This window comes from Pleurodeles waltl, chromosome 10 (genome assembly GCF_031143425.1).
Source record: "Pleurodeles waltl isolate 20211129_DDA chromosome 10, aPleWal1.hap1.20221129, whole genome shotgun sequence".
In the NCBI taxonomy this organism is placed as follows: Eukaryota; Metazoa; Chordata; class Amphibia; order Caudata; family Salamandridae; genus Pleurodeles; species Pleurodeles waltl.
The window spans coordinates 134,485,372-134,503,240 of NC_090449.1; the positions used below are offsets into that span (position 1 = coordinate 134,485,372).

Here is a 17,869-nt window from a genome sequence, read left to right on the forward strand (position 1 = left end):
ATTTTTTAAGGTAAACCTTGGTTTAGACCCCATTTGGATTATTCAGCTGGCGGTCACATTGCTATGGTTTCCAAGGGTCTGTTGTCTGAGTGAACCTACCCAATACTGCAGATGAAGTTTATGCATCAGCAGTTCAGAATAAGCTGGCTTAAATGTTTCCTAGGCAAGCCAGTCTGATTGAAGAGCAGTAAAAGAGATGAACACTTGCACATTTTTCAACACCTAAAATGCTTGTTGCTTGGAGCCCTTTACCAAGGTTTCTCCTTTCATTTCGAGATTCCTTAGCACCAAAGGTCAAACAACTGCCTCTTGCATAAGTGCAAATGGGTTTAGCTTGCCTGATACTTTATACTGGTCTGTACAGTGCACTATGGTTGGTTAAATAATCTAACAAAAAGGTAAAAAACATTATTTCCTTTCTTCTCATAACATGTACTCCTCAAAAATGGCATTCACTAAAGCGAAAGATATCTTACATTGTGATACTGAAAGCTGTAGCAAAATGTGTAGTCCTAAGTGCCCTCCATGATGGTGCTCAGTGTTTAATATCTTTTCCATCATAAACTTGTAAGAGTTGGCGAACTTCCACTTTGAAATGTAGACACTCTGAAGATTTTAAAATGTATTTTTAATGTGTTGTAGCTGAATGTAAATCCATACGAAGTGATGGGAATATTCGAAGCCAGTGAATATTTACTGTTGGGAAATAGCAATCCTAGGATCTTATTTCATTTTCGGGTCTCCAAAACAAGAATGGTGAAATGCGAAAAGTTGCGAATAGGATGAGGGTGCCTTTTGCAAATATATCACTGAAGGTGGATCTCTGGTTTAGAAGCTGAGATGTTTTGTTTAAAATGCGTTATGCTCTCTTAACAGACCATGTGTGCTATACATTGCTGCCCTGTAATACTGCTAAGGTTGCACAAGAACAGAAGTGTAAATTTCTCAGAAGATTTCTGAGGACCTTTCTGTTTTAATGAAGCAAATGTGTTTCCTTTGACTCACGGCATCATGACATATAGCCCTCCACCGCCAGGCATCTGGGAAAGAATATTAATGTTAGGATATAAAGAGGCTGGGATCAAATATGTTCTAGTTCATGCTCTTTGTACTATGTACTAACAATAGTAGAACAGGGTTGAGAGTCCGAAGTGATGTGAAATGCTTCTATGACTCCCAATATACCTCCCTCCCCCAGTCTCTGGTTACTGCTGTATCCGAATGACCTTGACAGCAGTCTCTTCCTGAAGCAGGGGAATGCTGGTTTCTGCATCAACTGGAACAGTACCAACCTGTTCACTCTCCTCAGCTCGAACTCTGTCTCTTGCCTTTTCCTGTAGCACTGTTACTGGGCCATGCTTCCAGTATCTGTCCGAGGCAACCTTGAGTGTAAGCACTCACTAGCCATTGGTGAGCACAGGCTAGTTGGACCATCAGGGCATTCCATCTTCTAGTATGGCTTGTTGGCCGTCACTCTCTCCAACGTGTTTGGATATATCTGTATTGAAATAATATACCAATGCCTGGAAAATAGAACACTAAAGTTATGTTTCTTCTTAAGTTATTGTGGCAGACAATTGTTTAGCTTAAAGATTTCCATCTTTTTGGATTTGCTTTGTTGAATGTCTTATTGATGTTGTTCTCTTGTTAGACTCAGTTTGCTGCATCAGTGCCTAGTGGACATGTCCGACTGCCCACGAGTCGTGCAGTGTATGCAGATCATCCCCATCTTGCTGCAGCATTTTCTGAAGGAGGTAGTAAAGGTAAGAATACTTTTTTTTGGAAACAATGGACCTTAGAATCTCCAAACTATGTTTATCATGCCTTACTCTTCGAAAGTGCTACAAGTCTATTTCCTTCTTCTGCCATAAACTCGAGGCCGTCTGAGTAAAAAGTCCAATGCCACGTACTTGCGTTGGCGAAAATCTCATCTGGGAGCTTGAAACGCTTTTAGATGTTCATTTGTAAAGGATTATACATAAACCTGCAGATGTAAAATAAAGTGTGAGATTTTCTCTTTTTTATTTTTATTTTTTTAAACGCCTAAATAGCCTTTAAATGGATATGTAGCTGTTGAGAAAACATGTTTAAGGGAGGCAACTGGGCCTTGTGGAGGATGCCTCTGTGTGAGTTTTCTGAACTGGGCTGCACCTCGTGTGCCACTCATGCTCTCACTAACAGAGGAGAATCCCTATAGGTCTGGGAATAGAGACCAGAATCGGGGGACCCTGGAACTTGAAAAGGGCATGACTTGGTGCAAACAACAAAGATAGCTGACTTCTGTTTGAGGGAAGTGATAACATGGCTCAGGATTTGGAATCACTCCACAATATTGCTTGATGTGGGACAATTAGCCATGTCTCCATCAGATCGATGAGAGGTGCAACAGAGTTGACGAATTCAGTTGCATAATGTTGCTAGGTTCTTGGAGCTCGCAAGGTTCTTGTGTCATTTGAGACAATTATGGTGCAAATTCAGCAGGCCTTTCCAATTCATCAGCCTCAAGCAGGATTAGAGTTTAATCATTTAACTAATGGCATCTGTTGGGTGGAGAGGTATGAGACCCGCATTTTATAGTCAACCCAACTCTTCTTGCCCGTCTTCTTAAAGAAACAATACATCATTTACACTGCTGCACACACTGTAGTTCCCTGCCTGGCATTTTGCATAGCTGCAAAAGGGGTTTGAGGGCATATGGGCACCCCACATGAAGAGAACTGCATCCAGGATGATGATGAGCCTGTTCAACGGAGTGATGTGTACCCCTATATTCACAGCAGTAGAAGGCAAAACCGAGTTTGAAGGGAAAATGGTGGTAATGATAAAGAATCCCACTCAGGTGGAGGATAACGAATAATGAATGTAGCTGCGACTGCAAGAAATAGACACACTGCAGATGGGTCATCAATACCTAAAGTGTAAGTTTTAGATATTCTATTTATCTTACTTGCAAGCAGCCTTTGTGTTAAAGCTATATGAGATGGGCAATCATTAGCAAATAAAGAGTTGTAGTTTGACAGCCGTAGCTAGCTGGTATGGTGGGGAAGGAAGATGGAGTGAACTTAATCAACAATCAGATAGATGTCTTAATCAATTTGTTGAGGCTCTGCAATAGAGTGGGTGTTGAACAGCCTGATGTGGTGATCAGGAACACCTAGGAAGGTTTGAGTAGAGTCCTTTATTTACAACTTAGTTTTCCTTCACTCCTTCCTTCCCTGGTGCACTCTCTACCCCTCCCTATTGGACACATTAGAATTTGAGACACTATTTGAGGCACTTTATGAAACAAAAGGGAAGAGCTGTAGATCAACTAACGGCTGTAACAGCTGTATAGGTGGCAGATATAGAGCTGTAGTTGCTTCCCCCTGTCCTCCTATGATATTGAAATGAAAAAAAATAATTATAAAGCACTCTAAACCCGAAGGTATCAAGGTGCTGTGTCCCAGTATTCCAAAACCCCCTCAGAACAAATCCGGCTCAGAAGAGTAAAAAGAAAGACAAAAACCCAGCTCGAAAAAAAGAGAAGACAAGATGATCTCCTGTTCTCTGAGAAACCACGGAGGTCTAACCTAAGAAGAAAAGAGCCATGTTTTTAAGTGTTATCGAAAAGAGATGGAGTCGTCTATCTCGGCAATGTAGCTTGGCAGCCTCTTCCATAATGTAGCAACTGCAACAGAAAATGAAGATGCGCCTCATCTCGCCTTTTGAAATTTAGGAACTATAGCTTTCCTGCTTGAAGCTGATCTTAAGTCCCTGGTTGGTCTTTACAGATGAAATGGAGTCCTGATTGCCAGTGAGCCCTTGCCAGGTAGCAATAGGTGGACTGTGCTAAGAGCCTTGAACACCTGCTTCCCTCACTGAAAGACATTTTGGAATTTTGAGAATGAGACGCATGGCCACATTTTGCAACATCTGGAGTTTGTTTCGGGAGTAACTGTTGATGTTAAGCTACAGAGCTTTACAGTACTCTAACCACGAGGAGATCAACGCGATAGCCACTGGTTTTTCGAGTTTCCTCAGGAATAAAAGGGAAGATCTTCCTGAGGGTTTGAATAATGAACAGGCAGCTGTTTGTGCTTCTATTTACCCACAGATAGAGGTTAACAGAGGTGTCAAGTAGAACTGCAAGGTTCTTGACTGACTCCACAGGATTAGGAAGGGGCCCAAAGGACTCCAGCCACCATAGCTCTGACCTGATGAAGTGCTGGACACCAAAGACCATAACTTTGGTCTTGTCAGCATTAAGCTTAAGGAAGTTTAGGAAGTTATTCTTCATCCAGATATGACCATCAGTCATGCAGAGTTTACATTTCTTGGACACCTCAAGTAGGTTGTCAGTGAGGGACACAGTAATATGTGTCGTTGGCATATGATAACACCTGGAATCCAAAGGATCTCACTAAGGTTGCCAGGGGGAGAGATGCACAAGTTAAAAACTGTGGGGCTGAGTGAGAAGCCCAGCGGCACCCCACATGGTAGACTGAAGGCCCTGGCCCTAAACTGACTGCAGTTTACAGTCTGACAGCTCCCCACTTAAAAAGAATGAAGCAGCTCTAGTGGGCGAAACAGTATCAAATGATGCTGACCAGTCCAGCAGGTCTTGGACAATAGTCCTGCCCTGATCCACCTACATTCTCATCAGGTTGGTGACAACGAGGAGTGCTGACTCTGTACTGTGGCCACTTCTAAAGCATTTTGGGAGGTGACCAGAAGGCCATGATCGGTAATGAACTTAACTAACTCTTTGTTTTGATGTTTAGCAAGACTTTTCACATGGGTAGGACGTAGGGAGATTGGACAATAGTTCAACTCACTGTGATCTATACTGGGCTTTTTAGGAAGTGGGATGATAATGGCTTCCTTCCAACTCTAGGGGAAGACCCCAGATAACAGGATGTGATTAAAGTTTTTTCCAAGAAGTCAGCTATTGGAGTCAGGGACCAGCTGTAGAATTTTAGGAGGACACGGGTCAGTGGGAGAGCCTGATTTAACACTCATCAAAATTACCTTGACATTGAATGCTGTGATTGGTGGGAAAGTCAAGAGAAAGGAGGCTGCTGAAGATATATCCGAGGAATATGTAACTCCTCACGTATCGCAACATAATTAAATTCCGAGTACATGTTGAGAATTTTATCCCTGAAAGATGTTGCCAGGATATTAAAGAAGGCTTGGGAGGCATTGATCTGTAGCTTACTGGGGGATTGGATAAGCTCTTGACTACTTTAAAAAGCTCATTAGTGGAATTCTTGACTAGCCTAATTTCTGATGTATAATAAGTGGATTTAGCCTCCAAAATCACCAACTTACATGTGGCTGGTAAGGTTCTATGCTTATCCTTCTCATTAGTGTCTAAATTATCATGTCCCTTCCTCTCCTGCCTGTGACAGTGCTGCCTGAGCTCATTGGAGGACCATGGGACTGGCTCTTTCCTCTTGTTTGGGTGCTTGACCCTCATAGGTGCTGCCCTGTCCAAGGCAGCCTTGAGCCAGTTGCCGACAACTTCTGCCGGATGATCCGAGTGGAAGTCTACGTCGGCTGCTGGGGAGCTGAGAGCTAATAGAAGCTCTTCTGGTTTACTCCTCTTCCAATCCCACTAGACTTGATTTCCAATTCGTGGCTTATGGCTCTATTAGGTGCTTAACAATAAAAGGGTGAAAAAAAAATACCTGTTAAAATGAACCTGTGGTGGCAGGGGGGTGTTAAACCTTGTTAGGATATCTGCATACTTGGGAAGAATGCTGGTATCTGAAGTGGCAGCATTAATTCATTAACGCAGGAAGCACCTCACCTTCTAGGGCTATAGTAACATAGCAGGGCTGTGGTTTGTAGTCTCCATGGTTATGGCATAAGGCTTTTTTTCTTGGTTGTGAGGTGGTGTAAGAAGTTGGTGCCATTTTTAGTCTGAATTTTGATATGCATTCATGGTGTTTGTAGTCTGGTGTGTGACCCTTTTCCTGAACCTCCTCTTCCTTCGTGCAGTGTCTGCTCAGATTTCATATATATTTGGCAGGCAGAGCTGCATCCTAAGCATTGGAGCTGTTCCTTTCAGGATCATGGTCTGTGATGTGCAGTATTATCAGTTAGTTGGAGAATGGGCTTGATGTTTGCAGTGATTATTGCACGTGATTGACCCCAGAGGCACAATATCCTGTGATCTGCAGTGCAACGAAGGTGATGCATATATGTCCATTTATAATCTTGGACCGGATGTATTACTTGCAAGGTTCATTTGGTGGTGTCTTTGCACAGTGTGTGCTGAGCGACCTGGCTAGTTCTATGCACAGAAACGGTGTTATCACCCTGCACCACCTAGAGAGGCTTGTTTCAAGAATTCACAGAACCCCCTGCCCCATTTATATTCAGTGATCGGCTGGAAATGCGAAGATTGGGTGCTGCAAGCCACATCTCCATTCATCTCTGCTTTGCAATGTGCCACTATTTCAGCCCACACCCAAACAGGGGCTTCTACTGCAATGGCCAAAGAAGTAACGTGGTGGGACTGATAGCCACTGGCCCCTGTGCTCACAGATGTCTTTAGAAAGTAGAAGCTGGCCCTCACAAAGTAGTTGCAAATCAGGTACAAGCCTCCTGCAAATCGCAAGAAAGAAGGTTACACCTCTTTGCCTCCCCAATTTTCCTTGCGATTCACAGTTTGTTAATGTTGACACTGTGATTTTCAAAAGCAAATGGAGCTCGGTATCATTTTAATCCATTATGTTTACGTTTTTCTGCCTCACAAATGCTGCTGCTATGCACAGGGTCGGACTTTTCATCGGTGACACTTATCTTATCGGCCCTAGTCACCCTAGGATTTTATGATCAGCTTTGTTCTATCTTCCTCTTGAGCGTGCTCTATCTCTAGCTATTTATACATATACATACTCTGGTGCTTTTACAGCTGGGAACCTTGAAATATTGAAAATATTCCACAATTGCCACTGAAATATGAATTTGGTCATAAACGGCCCCAAAACACTCTGTAAAACTTTAATATTACCAGGGCTTCAATGATTGTGCGGTCTGGAGGGCTAACTTATGCTGTAAAATTACAGGGAGTGCAGAATTATTAGGCAAATGAGTATTTTGACCACATCATCCTCTTTATGCATGTTGTCTTACTCCAAGCTGTATAGGCTCTAAAGCCTACTACCAATTAAGCATATTAGGTGATGTGCATCTCTGTAATGAGAAGGGGTGTGGTCTAATGACATCAACACCCTATATCAGGTGTGCATAATTATTAGGCAACTTCCTTTCCTTTGGCAAAATGGGTCAAAAGAAGGACTTGACAGGCTCAGAAAAGTCAAAAATAGTGAGAGATCTTGCAGAGGGATGCAGCACTCTTAAAATTGCAAAGCTTCTGAAGCGTGATCATCGAACAATCAAGCGTTTCATTCAAAATAGTCAACAGGGTCGCAAGAAGCGTGTGGAAAAACCAAGGCGCAAAATAACTGCCCATGAACTGAGAAAAGTCAAGCGTGCAGCTGCCACGATGCCACTTGCCACCAGTTTGGCCATATTTCAGAGCTGCAACATCACTGGAGTGCCCAAAAGCACAAGGTGTGCAATACTCAGAGACATGGCCAAGGTAAGAAAAGCTGAAAGACGACCACCACTGAACAAGACACACAAGCTGAAACGTCAAGACTGGGCCAAGAAATATCTCAAGACTGATTTTTCTAAGGTTTTATGGACTGATGAAATGAGAGTGAGTCTTGATGGGCCAGATGGATGGGCCCGTGGCTGGATTGGTAAAGGGCAGAGAGCTCCAGTCCGACTCAGACGCCAGCAAGGTGGAGGTGGAGTACTGGTTTGGGCTGGTATCATCAAAGATGAGCTTGTGGGGCCTTTTCGGGTTGAGGATGGAGTCAAGCTCAACTCCCAGTCCTACTGCCAGTTCCTGGAAGACACCTTCTTCAAGCAGTGGTACAGGAAGAAGTCTGCATCCTTCAAGAAAAACATGATTTTCATGCAGGACAATGCTCCATCACACGCGTCCAAGTACTCCACAGCGTGGCTGGCAAGAAAGGGTATAAAAGAAGGAAATCTAATGACATGGCCTCCTTGTTCACCTGATCTGAACCCCATTGAGAACCTGTGGTCCATCATCAAATGTGAGATTTACAAGGAGGGAAAACAGTACACCTCTCTGAACAGTGTCTGGGAGGCTGTGGTTGCTGCTGCACGCAATGTTGATGGTGAACAGATCAAAACACTGACAGAATCCATGGATGGCAGGCTTTTGAGTGTCCTTGCAAAGAAAGGTGGCTATATTGGTCACTGATTTGTTTTTGTTTTGTTTTTGAATGTCAGAAATGTATATTTGTGAATGTTGAGATGTTATATTGGTTTCACTGGCAATGAAAAATAATTGAAATGGGTATATATTTTTTTGTGTTAAGTTGCCTAATAATTATGCACAGTGATAGTCACCTGCACACACAGATATCCCCCTAACATAGCTAAAACTAAAAACAAACTAAAAACTACTTCCAAAAATATTCAGTTTTGATATTAATGAGTTTTTTGGGTTCATTGAGAACATGGTTGTTGTTCAATAATAAAATTAATCCTCAAAAATACAACTTGCCTAATAATTCTGCACTCCCTGTATATAAATTAGTAGGTGGAAAATGCAAATCATTCTCCTTCCGTAGGAGTATTATTTTCAGCGATTTGAGACAAAATACATTTTTGGTGAAATCTGCAGATTTCCTGGCAAATATTGTGATTTCATAATTATGTGGTAGAAGCTGCATCCACAGAATCACCTTATTCCACTGACCCTCACTATTGCTCATTGCTTCCTTAACAATTTATTAAGGAAATATAAACAAAATCTAGGCATTTTAAGACCAATATGTGCCCATTGTTGGCTTCACTCAGACTGCAGCTTTTTAAAGCTAACCACCCCAAAATAAACATGTAATGTAAAATAGCATAACTGGCACTTCGTGTAATATAGTCCTTTAAAGCCATCTCAGGGTTTTATTGACTTGCCTTGGACCTTGTGGTTTATGATGTCACCAGAATCCCTTGATGTAAATATAGGACCGTATTTTACAGTTTCCCGTTAGATATTCTCATTCTCTATCTATCTATCTATCTATCTATCTATCTATCTATCTATCTATCTATCTATCTATCTATCTATCTATCTATCTATCTATCTCTCTCTCTCTATATATATATATATATATGTTCGGTGGCATGTGTAGCTGCAGATACACATGCTGTGCATTATCCTGCCATCTAGTGTTGGGCTCGGAGTGTTACAAGTTGTTTTTCTTCTAAGAAGTCTTTTCGAGTCACGGGACCGAGTGACTCCTCCCTTTCGGCTCCATTGCGCATGGGCGTCGACTCCATCTTAGATTGTTTTCTTTCCGCCATCGGGTTCTGACGTGTTCCTCTTCGCTCCGTATTTCGGATCGGGAAAGTTAGCAAAAGTATAGAAAATTCAACGGTATTGTTATCGCTCGGTACCGGGTTAGTGTTAGTGAACCGACATCAAGACCGCTTCGGCGGCCCATCGGGGCTTCCACTCTTCACCGAGGCCTGGTCGGCCCAACCACACCTGTCGTCCCAGACTAATGGACCGGACCCCCTTCCGTTTCTGTCCTAAGTGTCACGCAAAGTATCCTTATACAAACCAGCACCGGGTCTGTAATCTGTGTTTATCACCCGAACACAGAGAGGATACTTGCGAAGCTTGCCGAGCGTTCCGATCGAAAAAGACCTTGAGGGATCGACGCGCAGGAAGACTACAAATGGCGTCGAAACCGAAAGAACAGCTCGACGTCGGAGAAGAGGAATGCATCTCCATCCAAGAGATGGACTCAGATGAATCTGAAGGTGAACGACTCTCGACGGTGCAACGAACCGTGAGTAAACCTGCCCCGTCCAAAACTCAGGGTCACACCAAAACATTTAAGGCCATGGGGACGCCACCGCCAGCAGGACATGGCTCAACCCACCGAAAGGAAGGTGACCAAACATCGGCACTGAAAAAGGCCAAAGAATTGCCGAAGACTTCTGACTCCGGTCGAGAATCTGGCACCGAACGATCTCGACACCGGGAGTTCGAATCGACCAAACCACGGAAAATCTCCTCGGAACCGAAAAAGACTGTAACAACAGAAACCTTGGTACCAAAAAAAGCAGCCTCTGAGCCGAAAAGAAGCTCTTTTACAGAAGAGCAAGGACTTTCCAGCCAACTCAAGGAAAGACATCGATTTGAGCAAGAGTTAAGTATGGAAGAACCTGACCATACACAACGGAGGTTACACATTCAAAAAGAAACCGGCAAGATACAAACTTTACCTCCACTCAAATCAAAAAGGAAACTTGCCATTCAGGAGACAGAAATGCAACCTAAGGCAAAGGTGGTTAGAGACAAATCTCCACAACCGATGTTCTCACCACAGCCGTCCCCACCTCACTCACCACAATTGTCACCAGTGGGAACGCCTATAATGCAGTCACCCACACATACTGGGATGACACAAGATGACACTGATGCATGGGACTTATATGATCCACCAGTATCGGATAACAGTCCAGAATGTTATCCAACAAAGCCGTCACCACCAGAAGACAGTACTGCATATACGCAGGTACTATCCAGGGCACCTACGTTCCACAACGTAGCAATGCACACAGAGCCAGTGGAGGATGACTTCCTTTTTAACACTCTGGCATCCACCCACGCTTCCTATCAGAGTCTGCTGTTGCTCCCGGGCATGATCAAGCACGCGCAACAGGTCTTCCAGGAGCCTGTAAAGGGAAGAGCCATCACGCCTAGAGTTGAGAAAAAGTACATACCTACCCCAACAGATCCTGTGTTCATAACACAGCAACTCACACCGGACTCAGTGGTTGTAGGGGCTGCAAGGAAAAGAGCAAACTCTCAATCGTCAGGAGACGCTCCACCACCTGACAAAGAAAGTTGAAAATTTGACGCTGCGGGCAAGTAAGTGGCAGCACAAGCAGCCAATTAATGGTGAATAGCAAATTCACAAGCCCTACTTGCACGCTACGACAGGGCACACTGGGACGAGATGCAAGACATCATACAGCACTTGCCCAAAGAACACCAAAAACTTGCCCAGCAAGTAGTGGAAGGGGGGCAGACCATATCTGATAACCAGGTAAGGTCCGCAATAGACACGGCAGCACGGACTGTCAACACGACTGTGACCATTCGCAGGCATGCATGGCTGAGAAGTTCTGGATTCAAGCCAGAGATTCAACAAGTGGTGTTAAATATGCCGTTTAATCAACAACAGTTGTTTGGGCCGGAAGTCAATACAGCCATTGAAAAAATTTTTAAAAAGACACGGACACGGTCAAAGCCATGGGCGCGCTCTATTCCCCACAAGTCAGAGGCACCTTTAGAAAACCACAATTCAGAGGAGGTTTTCGGCAACAAACATCTGAGCCTTCCACCTCTCAAACCAGACCCACCTATCAGGCACAATATCAAAGGGGATGGTTTCGTGGTTCCTATAGAGGACAATTCCCAAGAGGAAGGGGAAAATTCCAAACAACCAAGCCAGACCAAGATGTGACTTCAATGTCACAACACCCCAACACTTGTCACCAGTGGGGTGGAGGCTAACCACATACTACCAAAACTGGACACATATTACCACAGACGCATGGGTCCTATCAATTATCCAACATGGTTATTGCATAGAATTCACAAGATTCCCGCCAGATGTGCCACCCAAAACGCACAGTCTGTCCCAACAACACTTAGACCTATTACAAATAGAGGTCCAAGCACTACTACAAAAACAAGCAATAGAGCTCGTACCCAATCATCAAAAAGGAACAGGCGTCTACTCACTATAATTCCTGATTCCAAAAAAGGACAAAACCTTAAGACCTATCTTAGATCTCAGAACACTGAATCTCTTCATCAAATCAGACCACTTCCACATGGTAACACTTCAAGACGTAGTTCCCTTATTAAAAAAGGAGGAATACATGACAACATTGGATCTCAAGGATGCGTATTTCCACATACCCATCCATCCTTCTCAGAGAAAATACTTAAGATTTATAATGCCCGGCATACACTATCAATTCAAAGTGCTACCGTTCGGAATAACAACAGCCCCAAGAGTATTCACAAAATGCCTAGCAGTAGTAGCCGCTCACATAAGGAGACAGCACATGCACGTATTCCCATATTTGGACGACTGGCTAATAAAAACCAACACTCAACAACAGTGTCTTCTTCACACGCAATACGTCATAGAAACTCTACACAAACTGGGGTTCTCTATAAATTACCAGAAATCACATTTGCAACCATACCAAATACAACAATACTTGGGAGCAACACTCAACACACAAAGGGCAATTGCCACTCCAAGTCCACAAAGAGTCCAATCGTTCCAAAATGGAAGATCAAGCATACAACCGAACCAACACTACACGGTAAGGTTTGTAATGAAACTACTAGGCATGATGTCCTCATGCATAGCCATTGTCCCAAATGCAAGATTACACATGCGGCCCTTACAACAATGCCTAGCAAAACAATGGACACAAGGGTCAACTTCAAGATCTAGTGTTGATAGACCGCCAAAAACACTCCTTGCTTCAATGGTGGAATCCTATAAATTTAAACAAAGAGCGGCCATTCCAAGACCCAGTGCCTCAAGCTTACAACAGATGCTTCCATGGTGGGGTGGGGAGCACACCTCAACAATCACAGCATACAGGGTCAATGGGACAATCAACAAAAACAACTTCACATAAATCACTTGGAACTGCTAGCGTTTTTTCTAGCATTAAAAGCGTTTCAACCACTAGTAGCCCACAAACACATTCTTGTGAAGACAGACAACATGACAACAATGTACTATCTCAACAAACAAGGGGACACACACTCATCACAACTGTGTCTCTTAGCACAAAAGATTTGGCATTGGGCAATTCACAACCACATTCGCCTAATAGCACAATACATACCAGGCATTCAGATTCAGTTAGACGACAATCTCAGTCGAGATCACCAGCAAACTCACGAATGGGAAATACATCCCCAGATCCTACAGGATCACTTCCACCGCTGGGGAACACCAAACATAGACCTATTCACAATAAAAGAAAAAGCAAAATGCCAAAAATTTGCGTCTAGGTACCCACACCCTCAGTCCAAGGGCAATGCACTATGGATCAGTTGGTCAGGGATATTTGCTTACGCTTTTCACCCACTCCCACTCATTCCTTATCTGGTCAACAAACTAAGTCAAAACAAACTCAAACTAATACTCATAGCACCAACCTGGGCTCGCCAACCGTGGTACACAACACTGTTGGACTTATCAGTAGTACCCCACATCAAACTACCAAACAGACCAGATCTGTCAACACAACACAAACAACAGATCAGACACCCGAATCCAGCATCGCTCAATCTAGCAATCTGGCTCCTGAAGTCTTAGAATTTAGACATTTAAATCTTACACAAAAGTGTATGGAGGTCATTAAACAAGCCAGAAAACCTACAATAAGACATTGTTACGCAAACAAATGGAAGCGATTCGTTTGCTACTGCCACACTAATCAAATTCAACCACTACATGCCTCCACAAAGGACATTGTACGCTATTTATTACACTTACAAAAGTCTAATCTAGCATTCTCTTCCATTAAGATCCATCTCACTGCAATATCTGCCTATCTGCAGATTACACATACAACATCACTTTTTAGAATCCCAGTCATCAAAGCATTTATGGAGGGACTAAAAAGAATCATACCCAAAGGACACCACCAGTACCTTCGTGGAACCTTAATATTGTATTGACAGGACTCATGGGCCCACCATTTGAACCCATGCATTCTTGTCAAATTCAATACCTGACTTGGAAAGTAGCCTTTCTAATAGCTATCACATCACTTAGAAGAGTGTGTGAAATACAAGCATTTACCATTCCAGAACCCTTTATACAAATACATAAACATAAAGTGGTTCTCTGTACAAATACGAAATTCTTACCAAAGGTCATATCACCATTCCATCTAAACCAAACTGTGGAACTTCTAGTCTTCATTCCACAACCAGACTCAGTAGTTGAAAGGGCCTTGCATACATTAGACCTAAAAAGTGCACTAATGTATTACATTGACAGAACGAAACAATTTTGTAAAACAAAACAATTGTTTGTAGATTTCCAAAAACCTCATGCAGGTAACCCTATATCCAAACAAGGCATTGCCAGATGGATTGTTAAATGTATTCAACATTGCTACATTAAAGCAAAAAGAGAATTACCTATTACACCAAGAGCACATTCCACTAGAAAGAAAGGCGCCACAATGGCTTTTCTTGGGAATATACCAATGACAGAAATTTGTAAGGCAGCCACCTGCTGTACTCCACATACATTTACTAAGCATCACTGTGTAGACGTGTTAGCAACACAACAGGCCACAGTAGGACAGGCTGTATTAAGAACATTATTTCAGACAACTCCAACTCCTACAGGCTAAACTACCGCTTTTTCGGGAGATAACTGCTTAGTAGTCTATGCACAGCATGTGTATCTGCTGCTACACATGCCACCGAATGGAAAATGTCACTTACCCAGTGTACATCTGTTCGTGGCATGAGAAGCTGCAGATTCACATGCACCCTCCCACCTCCCCGGTAGCCTGTAGCCGTTTTTAGTTGCATAACAATTGTAAATATGTAAATAAATATTATTTTAATAGACATTAGATACATACATTACTACTCCATTGCCTGGGCACCTCTAGTATACTCACAACTCCTACGTCACCCGATGCGGGAAAACAATCTAAGATGGAGTCGACGCCCATGCGCAGTGGAGCCGAAAGGGAGGAGTCACTCGGTCCCGTGACTCGAAAAGACTTCTTAGAAGAAAAACAACTTGTAACCTCCGAGCCCAACACTAGATGGCAGGATTATGCACAGTATGCCAAGAGTCCTTGATAATTAATTCCTTGCAGGTTGGTAAATATTGGATCAAGTAGATGGGTAGGGGCTTTGACCTTCTGGGTTAGTTGAATTGCTACTGGATCCCCCCAAACAAATTCTGGATATTTTACAATTGGTGTTCTCTAAGTGGAGGTTCAAGTTGGCGCGTAGTATACTATGTTCAGCTGCAATGTCAGGAAAGTTCGAATAAATTGGGTGGGGAAACCAGGTGGAGGGTATATTAATAAACCAGAGAAGGTAAAAGTGTTCAGGTTAAGTTTTAGAGCATGCCGTGTCCCCACAACCCCCTCAGTTTTAAATTTCCATTGGTTTCACATCCATCCGTTTTTAACACATAATTTCAGTTAAACATTTTTTTTTAAACGATGACCTTTACCTTTTTTATTTTTTAAGAAACAATTATTTATAACACATTGTAACTAATAAAGGAGCAAGAAAGTGTGACTAAAAGATGTAGATTCACTTTGTACACCAGAACTACATGGAAAACATTAAATAATATTCTCACACGAGCTATATGAAAATAATAATCTTCCTGGCTCTAAGATTCTACTTCCAACACAATCTCCTGCCACTTTTTTTTCTTGTGCGACCCCACCCATGCAATTGATTTGAGTAAGTGTCTCAATGTGACAATTTAGACATTGGGTATGTTTGAAGTACTATATGACATAGTCTGTAGTGCAAGCATGCTTTGTCAGGACTCAACATTATATCAAGCGCAGAGAATAAGTGCAATTCTTCTTCTTTTAACTTGTTGACTCCCATAGTTTCAGTAGTCAGTGTTAGCAATGCATGTCAAAGAGTCTGGAGCTTGAATTTGTGGAGGATGACAATGTTCCTTTTTGTTTCAGTTTGCCGATGGCCCCTTAATAAACCAGCTTACCTTGGTGCTTTTGAAGCGGAGTTCCATGTTGTATGACGTGCCCAAGTTTAAAATGGATGTTCATAGGTAAGTTCATCACAGGTTGATAAATGTATACATTTCAATATTGCTTCGTGTTTAGCACTTGTCCTATCAGTTTGCTTTGTTCTACTAACCAGGTCACCCAGAACAAAGTGACACCCAAACATTTACTTATATATACATTAGTCCTATTGGCTCTTTACCAGATTCCACAGACAGAAGAATAGGTTACTTTCCTTTGGTTACGCCTTTTGTGGTAGACTCCATCTAACTGTAGGTTCCTTACTTTGTCAATTCCATCGGGTGCCAGACTGGATTTGGTGGATTTTCATAGCAACTCTTTGGGCATCAGTAGGTGGTGTTGTGTGGCTCTGCATTATGACTGTCCTGCCCTAGATGTGATATCAGGGCCACTAAATCTGCTGCACATCCACGTGCTAACAACAGTTCCTTTCTGTTCTTTGTCTATGTCATTGGATGTGGAAACTTTAAGTATCAGTGCAGTGCTCCAAATTGGCATCTTATCAATATGGACTAGATGAGTCCATTCTGAAGGATGTAAAGAGGGTGGGTCAGTGAGGAATTTGTGGTCCGATACGGTCTACCAGAAAAGGCATTACTGAAGGTAAGTAACTTATTCTTCTGATAGGGACTTCCACCTGCAGACTGCTCACCTTGTGAGTGGATACCAAATCAGTAACCCCGCCCTCTCAGGGAATTAGGGTCTGTGGATGACTCCGCCCAACATGTCCTGCAGGATTTCCTGGTCTAAGGGCTCATACCATCAGGCCCGGCTTTCCAGGCAGTAATGGTTTGTGAACGTGTGGCGGGACAACCACATACCTGCTTGGTAAATGTCCACACCTAGCACACTGCACAACAGAGCAGTTGTAGCAGTCTTTGTTCTAGTGGAATGAGCACACAAGCCTTCTGATTGCTGCTTCTTAGCTAGCCCACAGCAGATCTTTATTCATAATACAGTTGCTGGGAATGGCCCTTTCTGCAGGGTTATCCCAAAGCTTTTTGCCTTTCTCCTCCTATTTTTTTGACCCTCCTTGTGTTGGCTTTAGGACTTGGAGCACTTTATTACAGCTAATCAGTGCTAAAGTGCATGTGGTCTCTCCCCTAAAACTTGGTATGATTGGCTTACACCTGTTTGGATTACTTAATTTACCTGTAAGTCCCTTGTAAAGTGGTGTCCCATATACTGAGGGCCTGAAAAATTATTTGCTGCTACTGGGCCTGCGGCACTGATTGTGCCATCCACAGAAGTAGCCTTTCAAACTTGTCTCAGGCCTGCTATTGCAGTGCCTACGTTCGCAGCTTACTGTCACATTGACTTGTCAATTCATACTACTTGCCAAGGCCTAAACTCCCCTTTTACTATACCTACGTCACCCCCTAAGGTAGACCCTAGATAGCCCTAAGAGCAGGGTGCTGTGTAACTAAAAAAATAGGACCTGGACTTATAAATTTTACATGTCCTATTAGAGACAAACAGCCTATTCTGTTTTTCACTATTATGAGTGCTGCTGCTCTTATAGGTTTGCCTTGGGAATTCCCTTATGTATGTCTAAGTAGTAATTTCTGATCTGTGAGGAGTCATTTGGGCATGTTTGGTATATTTGGAATGATAGTGATAAATCCTGCTTACTGGTGTAGTTGGACTTTACATTAGTATTTTATAAATGCCACTTTTAGAAAGTAGGCACTTGTAGCCACTTAAAAGATGTAGCCAAAGGAATCATGCCCTATCCAAGCAATTTGATTCTTTCGATTATTGAGGTGCTCAGGGGTCCATTGATCTTCCCTCAAACTGAGTCCTGAGGATGGTCCTACTGACATCTGCAACTTGGACCAAAACATAATTACACACAACCCATCTCATTATTAGCTCATCATGAATAGTGGAATATTCCCTGACGGGGAATTTTTTGTATATGAGCTTCTTAAATCTGTTACTCCCACATGGACTGCTGGCT

At 42.8% G+C, this 17,869-nt stretch overlaps 1 protein-coding gene across 1 annotated transcript in view; it reads left to right on the forward strand.

Annotated features, from left to right (window-relative positions):
* The window catches only part of AP5Z1 (adaptor related protein complex 5 subunit zeta 1), a 121,628-nt gene that overhangs the window by 68,696 nt on the left and 35,063 nt on the right, over nucleotides 1-17,869 (forward strand). Inside the window, exons 13-14 of the mRNA XM_069209975.1 lie at nucleotides 1,652-1,763; nucleotides 15,835-15,932. Of these exons, the coding sequence (XP_069066076.1) occupies nucleotides 1,652-1,763; nucleotides 15,835-15,932 (210 nt within the window). The remainder of the gene's footprint in view (nucleotides 1-1,651; nucleotides 1,764-15,834; nucleotides 15,933-17,869) is intronic.